This window comes from Gossypium arboreum, chromosome 1 (genome assembly GCF_025698485.1).
Source record: "Gossypium arboreum isolate Shixiya-1 chromosome 1, ASM2569848v2, whole genome shotgun sequence".
NCBI lineage: Eukaryota > Viridiplantae > Streptophyta > Magnoliopsida > Malvales > Malvaceae > Gossypium > Gossypium arboreum.
Window position 1 is genome coordinate 40,858,587 of NC_069070.1, and position 10,029 is coordinate 40,868,615.

The following is a 10,029-nucleotide window of genomic DNA, read 5'->3' on the forward strand; positions in this document are numbered from 1 at the left end:
GGATTGCTAATTATCTTTCAATTATAACTATTGAAACATTATATATATTTTAAAAATGTTCCAATAAAGATGTGATCATTGGATTCAATAGTTGTACCACAAATGCAACAGTCATGTTGTTCTTCTATAGTCACATCAGATTCGTATTGAGTTTCTTGAGGTAAACTAATCAAATGATGAGACGTAATCTCTCTAAACATTTTTACCTCCGTATCCAAATTAGTCGCGCATTATTTTTTTCTGTAATACACCTATATCAATGAAAATTTATCCAACTCCCTAGGCCCCGACAACATGAATCTTAAGCCTCGCTCCCTACAAGAAGTGACAATGGGACGATGTCTGACAAAATCTGATTAGTTAAAAGATCTCTAAATTCCAGTCCCAGTTCTCATCTATATAGGTCGACACTGTCTCCAAACCATTGTCAATCTCTAGCACTTGTATTTATTTCTTGAAAGACGTCTTGCCAACCTACCAACCATGCCAAAACCGAACTTGATTCTCCATTTCCATCCATTGAACACTCCCTCTCTAGCTTTCAACAATCAGCGCCATGTCAAAAAAGCAATTGCTCTCGGTTTCACATTCAAGTATTTGCAACGACACCATAACAAATCTTGCTTCCAGAATAAATGCCAGCTTCACTTAGCAAGCATTGCCTAGCTTTTTGCATTCTCAGTCCCCTTGTATTCTTTGGGTAACAAACTTGTTCCCAATTAACTAAATGATCATGGTTATATTAAGTATATCAAGTTGCTTATATGTGGAAACTGGAAGAAGTGATGACTACATCAAGCAAAGAGGGATGTGGTGGATTGAAGAAGTGTCGTCGTCTCGTCCCAACGGGGAGAGCACCTTACCTTTCCAATCTCAGAGTTCCTTCATCACTCTATCCACAATGGAAGCATAACTCTTGCGAGAGACCCTACCATGGATAATAGAAACTCGCAAATAAGTACCCAATTTATTGAGTTTGGTTTGGTCGAGTTTTTTTGAAAATTTTAAATTGTTCATAATAATTTAGTTCATTCCAATTTGATTCTCAGGTTTTTCAGATTATTTTTTTATGTTTGGGTTTATTTTTACAAAGTTAACTTCATTCTATTCCTTCTGAATATCATTTAGTAAAATTTTAAAGTCCTTTTTATAATAATTTTAGAAAAATATTTTTCAAATAAGAATTAATCAATAACTTTCCTATGATATTTTTAAAAATTATATAGAACTTCTAAATTAATTTTATTATTCTAAGTTACATCATAAAAATTAAAATTACATATAATTTAAATAAAAGGCATCTAACTATTAAAAAATTATTTTGGCTCAACCCAAGTTAAGGGATAGCACAAGTGATTCTCAATTATTTAATTATCATTTTGTTTCCTTTTCTCACATTTATTTATAAATATGGTCTTCAAACTTCTCTTAATTTTTTTTCAAACAAAAAGAATAAGAAAAAAAAATAATTTTTTTTTCGGGGGTGGGGAGATAATTGCTAAAGAAAATTCCAAAGGAACCCATTTTTTGTTTGCGAGGGAAAGGCAAAACGGCGTTGATTTATTGAGTGGGGGAAGCAAAGATATTAGATTGCACGCTATCCTCATCCATTACCACATTTCTTTCCTTTACTCAACAAAACATTGCCATTTGCCAATGCCACTCTCTCTCTCTCTAATCCCATTTCATTTTTTTGACTGAGGTTTCTCCTTCACAGTTACCAGGTTCCTTCTCTCATCTTCACTTGCCTTCCCTTTAAAGCTTTTGGGAATTTGGGTAAATTTTACAGGGTAAATAATGACAAGCTTTATATCGACTCACTGTTGTAATTGGTCGGTTGGAGTGTCGGAACACGTTTGCAGCAGCAGGGGAAGATTTCATAAGCCTCCAGGACTCAGATGTTGTGGTCCATATTTTCATCTCGGTGGGTTTAGTTTTTCCCGGGGTCAGGCTCAATACTTTGCTGCTACTTCCTCTCAAAGTCGTGGGAGATGTGGTCCTATCTTTTCCGGCGCCGTCGATGATGGTGGCGCTGATTCGGGTGATGCTGAGGATGGGAATGGACAGAAAGAATCTTCACAAAGCGAAAACCAAGGAGTACGCTTCATCTTCTCTTTTTAATTAAATTAAATGAAAAACACTCCTTTTTTTTTATTGGGATGACGCCTTTGAAATGAACACAGACATGTTTCATTGAATTTGTATGTTGGGTCTCATTTAACTATGTTTGTTGGGGGGTGTATTGTACTCTCAGTACATCAGTTATTGTCTCTGGTTGGGATTTTGTCTCCCTACTCTGCCTGTTATTGCTCTCAACTTTTCTGAGAGTTGTGACTGCTTCACAGAATGTGAGCACTGCAGGAGTGTGTGAACAGGCGAAACCGTGCGATGCTAAAGAGTTGGCGCACACTTTGAGGAGCATGTATTAATAGAATTTGCGATGGGTAGTGTTATCTTTTAATATTGGTTTATAAACAGTAAAAAGAAGTATTAATAGAGGTGGCAATTTGGTGAACCAGGTCAGCTTACGGGTTGTAACTTGTACGGTTACTTCCTTTGTGTCAAGGTCTGATTTCAGGCTGTTGGGTTCTTGATTTCGGTTGTTGAACATATTTGTTTCTGCTGGTTGGGTCAGGTAGCATCTGTATGTCTATTTTGATATGAATTTATTTGCTTCTTACCTTCTTGATTGGTAATTTTGTGGATTCTTGTTATATTCCTTTTTGGATTTTTCTTTGTGGACAAAGTTTCTTTCCAAGTTTTTCTTCTTACATTCAAGATCCTAATGCATTTTATGGTTATTTTCGTTTATATATTTCTCTTTTGTAATTGTCTCAGACAAACAGCGATATACTTCGGGAAAACCTTGAACGAATAGTTGGCACAGATGATTCCACCTTTAGTGGCTTAGACCTTGCAACTCTTATTAGGAACAAATATGGCAGGTCTTATGATGTTCAACTGATAAAGAAGGTACACGTTCCTAAATGAGAGGATGGCTTTATTAGATTACTTTTACTTTTTCTAATCCCTTTTCTGCATTGCATTTGAAACTATCTGCTGAAAATTAATTAGCTTCTCTAATGGGGTAAAAGAATGTCCTTTATAATGATTTATTTCAAGAGTCAAGCTTCAATGGATAATATGAAGTTCCAATGTCAGCTATGTGAAAAACTCTCTTAATTATAGGGATCCGGCAATGTATTTTTGAAAGCAATAGCAGATTAAACATTGATATGTTATTGAACATTTGTTTTTTTTCCTCTTTTTGTATATTGCTTAACTTGATATGATCTAGAATTACCAATGCTAGTTGGATCGAGTGGTATCCTTATGTAAGGTTTGGGGTTCAAGTGTTGTGGATAAAGAAAATAAATGTTTTTTCCTTTTTTTGTATATAAGGTTTGGGGTTCAAGTGTTGTGGATAAAGAAAATAAATCTAGTAGAGTTTTACTCCCTGTTTAGGGATCCGACTCGGTTTGACTTTGGATTTAATCAGGGCCCAATATGTCTACTGGCCACCAGAGGTTTTAGTCCAAAAAAAGACCATTATTTAGACTTTCTTATTACAGAATACAATACGGCTAACTTGACACCAGTTTTGTATCTTTGAGAGCTAATTCTAAAGTTTCATTCAGTATAATGCTATTGCGATTGGGTTAACATTTTATGCAGATGCTATTTTGTGTTTGCTTGAGATTTTTATTCCATCACTTAAAAGAGTTAACCTTTTTGCTTACCTTAATTTAGGAGTTCATGGGAAGAAATCTCCTTGCACTGAATGTTATGTGGAAGTATATGGAGCAGGTATTTTTTTGAGCTACAGATTTGTGCCTTGGAAATACACTAATAGCTTTGTACTAGTGTACGAGATGCGAGTAGCCTTGCCAGCATCTGTCTTTTTATTATTACATTATGTTCATGTTCTAAGTTCATCTTTCCCTTTTGTGTGAAGAGATCATTTCCCCTGACTGAAGAAGAATATCTCCTAAGGCTTGATGATGTGGCCAACACATTGAAATGTTGGGGAGCAGTCTCCCACATTCGAAACAGCTTGGCCAAGCTGAAAGAGCGGCCTCGAATAGGGAAGGTAGGGTCTTGGTTGGAGTCCAATGGATATTTCGATATGTGGTGCAGTTGGATTTACATCACCGTTGGCATTCATTCATTCATATACTGATGGTTAGGTTGGTATTTTTTTAATATTAATGAATGCTTGCAGGCAGTGAGCATATTTATTGACATGGACGAGACTGGAGGTCGTGCAAATGAATGGATTTACAAGTAGGCAAGATTGTTCTGCCGCCATTACAATACAACAGCATTATTATCATCATCAACTGATATGGATGGAGGATAATAACATCTATTTGCTGCACTCAGTCTCAACTCATACACGCATTATCCCATGCTTTTTCTTTATTTACTTCTCATCTACAAGAACTCATGTTATATATAAACAGGTAGTGTACTTAAAATATTACTCAAAACCCTAAATTTTGATATAGCTTAAAGCATCCAAGACATTTGGGAATATTTGGAACTTGTAATTGATCCAATTAATAAACAATTCATACAACAAATCCCTGAAGGATTTTTAAATTTCAATCACCATAACCTTCTACCCTCAGCATTTTTAGCTTTGATCAGTTTGTCAGGGTTGCTACAAAAGCTTAGATTTACAGATTGGAATCCTGAGTATGATATTTTCAATGTGCAAGTGAACAAAAGTGATGAATACCTGGAAACGGCATTTTAATAGAAGTTGGGATAAGCAAAAAACAGCTTTGTAGGTAGAGCAGATCAATCTGAATGGAAAAAATCTGATTTCTTTTAGGAGCACCAACTCCAGCAACGAAAATAGGGTACTCGGCCGGTTCTTCGAATATAGTCGGCTTGTTGCTCAGTTTCTGCAGCTTGTCTGTTTCGCTTGGCTTCTGCTTCTGCACGCTTCTCTTCTGCCTTGTGCCTTGCAGCGGCTAGTTTATTCATGAGCTTATCATGAGCACGCCCTCTCATCCTTTCAACCTCAACCTTAAAGCCATACCATACACAGTCAGTATATGAATTCATATCAACATATTAGCAATAGAATGTCGTCCCAGTATCTTCAGAATGTATGATGTAGCAACTGCAAATTACTCATAGACCACTAATTTTTTATAATGCTAGTCATGGATCTATATATGGAATATACGGGTTAAGAGGGCATTGAGGATAATCAATTGCCTAAGCTTAGGAACTTGGAAAATAGTGTGGCTGAGGTCAATCGGGTTATTTAATGCATAAGCCAAGCTTAGCTTGAGATTAAGCTAACAGAGGGTAACCCAGAAGAACTTGGGTACTTAACTGATTGTTCCACACAGCTTGCCTGTTTTTCAATCTTAATTGATATTCATAGTTTTGAACTTTGAATCCATATAATCACCCTCGAATTTTCATTCAACTCTATGCCGCGGTTCTAATCACAAAACCCTGAATCTCCAAGACCATATGGAGAAAGACCATGGATAGACAGTTGATTTTATTAACTTAAGGATTAGGCAATAGAGAAATGACCATGACACAAACAAATAAATAAAATGCTACATAATACCTCAATCTTCCTCATCTCAGCCTCAGTTTTTGCTTTTTGATGGTTCTCCCATGCTTGAATTTTCATTTCTTCACGTTTGAACCTGGATGAAAGTGCCTCATAACTTTACAATTCAAGTTGCGGATGAGTGTTAACTAAAAACCTACCAGTAAGTGGTAGGCAGATTTTTGTATATGAATAGTCTTGTCAATATTCCAAAAACATAAGAATTATTCCATAAAAATCCTACAATAAGTGCATCCATGGGAACTTATATCTTCTGTACATGTCCATACACCGAGTGACAAGACATGACATCAATAGTTCCTACAGAGAAATTACTAGAAATAGTGCCTCATAACATTAATAATTCCTTCAGATACTGTTCTGTACATGTCCAGGCACCGAGTGACAAGACATAACATAAATAATTCCTTCAGATAAATTACCATACATAGGTTTTGTGGTTGGTGACAAATAGTATCGTTCTAAAGCTTGTCAAATCAACAGATCGATTTCATGCCAGTTTTCTCATTCAATACTAAGTTGTATGCTTAGGATCAACATTTCAGCTTCATAACAAAACCAAAAGCTTCAAAACAAAGAAAAAGGGATTGAAAAGGCATTGACAATTATTTAGAATGAAAATACCTGGCCATGTACTTGGCTTTCTCTGCTTCCTCCCATGCTGCTGCACGGGTTTCAATGACACTCTTAGATGGTTGTTCTGGTGCTACAATTTTCAGTGAAGTGGATGCATCCTTATCCTCTTCCTCTTTGCTAGCCCATGCTGCGATGTTTGTTTTACCCAACTGGGCCCCAAGAACCATAATTTCTCTCCTTGTTTTCATTTGGAGCTCCTTCTCTGACAAATCTCTGTTTAGATCTAAGTGGTCTTTACGTGAATTTTCTGGAGATGTAGAAAGTACAGCTCTGGTGGGAGTTGATGGCCTCGATGAATTTGGGCTCCGAATTGGTGTTGTTGACCGCACAGGAGTTCCATTCCTTGAAGGTTCTTGGCTAGCAATAGGAGTCATTTCAGTGCCCATATCTCTCATGGATACTGATCTAGCTGTTGAGGGAGGAGGAATAAACGTCGTAGCACTATGTATCGATATTGATGAATCATGCTGGCTAAGACTAACTGCAAATAAATCAACAATTAATTTCTTAATTAGTGCATTGCAAATTACTAAGGCAGCTTCATGTTAGACGCTTTTGATGCATAGAAGTTGAGTTGATTTTTTTAAATAAATTAAGGCATGCATACTGGCAGTTAAGTTTTAGCACTTCATTCAAACAGCAAAGCTGCAAGTTCACCATATCTGCTCTTTGTGTGAAAATTTCCAAGTTTATCAAAAGGGTCAGAGCTGAGATTATGTTCTTGCGGCAGAAAAACCAACTGCACATTTACTTGAAAGTATAAAAACTAACCACACAAAGTCGACTAAAGGGAAAATAATACCCCCAATACTATCAGTAACATGAAGGAACTTCCTTCTTATGCACGAAAGATTTAAATAGAAGGCTACCCTCAAATAATATCGGTTTCAATCAGCCAAAAATTAATCATACATTACTAATTGCAGTAAACTTCTAGTGCAAGACCAATAGCAATTATGCCTAATTGATGACAACACAAAATTTCCAAGTTTTAACATGATAAGTGCTCAATAGGGGCTAATTCTTTGATTAAAAGCATGAGTGGACATGATAATTATGAATATGAAGGCTAATTTTTCAAAAGAAACGTGCAAATGTAACTAAGACTACTTCGAACATAAAATAAATTTAATCCTTACTAGCTGACTCAGCAACAGAGTTCTGGATCATTAGTACAGGCTTCCCATATGAATCCACAACTGGGTATGGATCACTCTCCCAATTAACAAACTTCTGCAGCCCATCATCCTTCTTAGCATGATTAGTATCAATCCATTTTGTATCCGGTTCTTCGAAAGCAACCATCCTTTGATCTGGAACTTCAATGACCACCTTAGTAGACGATTGCCTCCCGTAACCAAAAGTACCTCCTTTTCTTGATCCCACCCCTTGCCCACCCTGCCCTGTCTTCGGCCGATTTGCAGTAGGGCTGGCTATCCATTTCTGAGCGTCATCCCATTTCGATGGAGCAGGCTTAGAAAACGGCCCAAGGGGAACCCTTTGCGGTGCTCGTTCAGTCTTCTGAAACTCAAAGATCGATGAGGACACACTCATGTTGTCATGCCCACTATCATAATCTAAACCAGGATGATCCTCAATGAACCGGTTTTGAGCAGTGCCTAAAGAATGATCCTTTGATCTTCGCTCGTTACCATTTTGCATAGCAACTGTAGAACTAGCTGTTGTAGAAGTGGAACATTCTGGAAGAACACTCACCACATCTACATCTTTGCAACTATCAGAGCCACTTTTCCCTGCAGAAAAAGAAATTAAACATAAAAATCAACAGTTTCCACACTCTTTCCATTCTCTTCAACTTTTCCTTTTTTCTTTCTTCTTTCTGAATCTATTCTCAAATATACATCAATAAAAGCAAAAAATAAGTAAATAAACAAATAAAATAAAGATACCTGAATCGTCATCAAGGTGAGAAAGTTCAGATCTTAAATCTATTGAAGATTCAACTTGTTCTTCTTCTTCTTCTTGTTTTCTTTTCTTTTCTACTCCTAGGAGCATAGTCCGTAGCTTAGCAGGGGAAAATCCACCACCACCCTACGGATTTTCACAATTTTTTTTTTCTTTTGTTCAGTAATAAATGGATTTAAGCAACGGATCAGTAAAAGAAAATTTGAAAATGAAATCTCATCTTCCTCTATTTCTTGCTTGCTTTCTTACTTTCCCAAAAATAACAAAGGAACGGAGCATAGGGCGAAGAGAAAGGCATTAAGAATAAAAATAAAAAAAAAAGAAAAGAGAGATTGCGAGAAGCATAAGTACCTGAGGCTTTTGGATTCTTTCGTAATCCATGAAAATGAAAACTGATTTACTTTCAATATTACACTCCGCAGATAAAACATAGAAACGGAAGCTAGAATCACTGAACTGGCAGCATCGCTATTATTATTATTACTACACCATGCTTGTTGCTTGAGAGCTGAAGAACTGTCCAGTAAGGGAATTGAAGTGATATGTCTCTCTTTCGCCCTATAAACTGACAAAATTACTAGAAATAAATAACCTCCTATTATTTAATAATTGTATGCTTTGAGTTTAAATTCGTGAACCTTGGATGCCATGGACAGATTCAGAGGAAGAAAAGTTACAAAAATGATTACTTTTTTAAAATATTTTTACCGGATAATGAGCCTTGGATACCCGTCTCTGACCAATATTTTTCTAAAGAAAATAGCTGTATAAAATTATATTTGGTCGAAGAAAAACAAAAAACTAGATTTGAAAATATTATGGTTATAATAGTCAAATAAATTCCAATCAAATACTACATTCACCTAATGAATATTATAATTTATATTATACCATAATCTTTTAAAATATAGTACATTTGTTAAATAATTATTTATAATGAATAAGGATGAAATTAGAGAGTTAGGAAATAAAATAATAATATTTAGAATTTTAAAAATAATTAAAATTTATATCAGTAATTTAAAGGAGTGTATCTTTGAATCCTAAATTCACGAGGGAGTCAAAGGGATAGTGTAACTTTTTCTTTTTGAATTTGGTAAGTCCATGGAATTTTTATTATTATAAAAATAATTATTTATTTAAGTTTATTTTGTTAATTATCGTGAAAAAAAAGGATAATGTAAGCTTTGGCCATTAAACTTAGCAAATAGGTTCACGTTGGTTTCTAAACTTGAAAATTAGGTTCACTTTGGTATCTATACTTTTTTGATTCATGAATTTGAAAAATTTAAAACTTTGATGACGTTGCATTTTGAGTTTGAAAAATAAAAGATTTTTAGATGATGATTTAGAACAATATTAGAATGCCATATTCAATGTTTAATAACCAAATTCATGTTGAACACGTTAGACCACCAGTTCTCGATTTAACCAGTTCGATGTATTCAACTGTCGAACCAACAATAATTAAATAAATAATTAAAAATTCTTAAAAATCTAAAAAAAATTAAAAAAGAAAGATAAAATCGGTTTTACTTGATTTTTTAGATTATTATGAGTTTTTAATTATTTATTTCATTATTGTTGGTCTTACGGTTGAACTGGTTGAATTGAGAACTGATGATCTAAACTGTTCAATCATTGATTCAGTTATTAAAACATTGAATATGTCATTCTAAGTTTATAACAAATCATTACCTATTTTTTTAAGTGATGACATGACATAATTTTAAAATATCACATCATCAAAATTTTAACTTTTTCAAGTTTAAGAATCAAAATAGATCTCATCTTCAAGTTTAAAATAAACAAAATAAAAAATATAGGTACCAGAGTGAACTTAATTGTTAAGGTTATGAGTCAAA

At 34.8% G+C, this 10,029-nt stretch overlaps 2 protein-coding genes across 2 annotated transcripts; one reads left to right on the forward strand and one right to left on the reverse strand.

Annotated features, from left to right (window-relative positions):
- Positions 1 to 1,497: 1,497 nt before the first annotated feature.
- On the forward strand, positions 1,498 to 4,583 carry LOC108479409 (uncharacterized). Its single transcript, XM_017781985.2, has 5 exons — positions 1,498 to 2,097; positions 2,839 to 2,973; positions 3,751 to 3,807; positions 3,956 to 4,090; positions 4,223 to 4,583. The coding sequence occupies exons 1-5, from the start codon at positions 1,798 to 1,800 to the stop codon at positions 4,286 to 4,288; spliced, it is 693 nt and encodes a 230-aa protein (XP_017637474.1). The 5' UTR covers positions 1,498 to 1,797; the 3' UTR covers positions 4,289 to 4,583.
- Positions 4,527 to 8,927, reverse strand: LOC108479408 (uncharacterized). Its single transcript, XM_017781984.2, has 6 exons — positions 8,516 to 8,927; positions 8,149 to 8,290; positions 7,378 to 7,992; positions 6,227 to 6,719; positions 5,597 to 5,678; positions 4,527 to 5,034 (listed from the first exon to the last, which is right to left on the reverse strand). The coding sequence occupies exons 1-6, from the start codon at positions 8,543 to 8,545 to the stop codon at positions 4,834 to 4,836; spliced, it is 1,563 nt and encodes a 520-aa protein (XP_017637473.1). The 5' UTR covers positions 8,546 to 8,927; the 3' UTR covers positions 4,527 to 4,833.
- Positions 8,928 to 10,029: the final 1,102 nt, after the last annotated feature.

What these genes read in the sequence shown, in the direction of transcription:
- LOC108479409 (XM_017781985.2), top strand. Translation starts at nt 1,798, where the DNA reads ATGACAAGCTTTATATCGACTCACTGTTGTAATTGGTCGGTTGGAGTG. An exon ending in CACAAAGCGAAAACCAAGGA is followed by an intron (nt 2,098 to 2,838) that starts GTACGCTTCATC and finishes TAATTGTCTCAG; the next exon opens with ACAAACAGCGATATACTTCG. An exon ending in ATGTTCAACTGATAAAGAAG is followed by an intron (nt 2,974 to 3,750) that starts GTACACGTTCCT and finishes ACCTTAATTTAG; the next exon opens with GAGTTCATGGGAAGAAATCT.
- LOC108479408 (XM_017781984.2), bottom strand. Translation starts at nt 8,545, where the DNA reads ATGGATTACGAAAGAATCCAAAAGCCTCAG. An exon ending in AAAGAATCCAAAAGCCTCAG is followed by an intron (nt 8,291 to 8,515) that starts GTACTTATGCTT and finishes GAAAATCCGTAG; the next exon opens with GGTGGTGGTGGATTTTCCCC. An exon ending in TCACCTTGATGACGATTCAG is followed by an intron (nt 7,993 to 8,148) that starts GTATCTTTATTT and finishes CTTTTTCTGCAG; the next exon opens with GGAAAAGTGGCTCTGATAGT.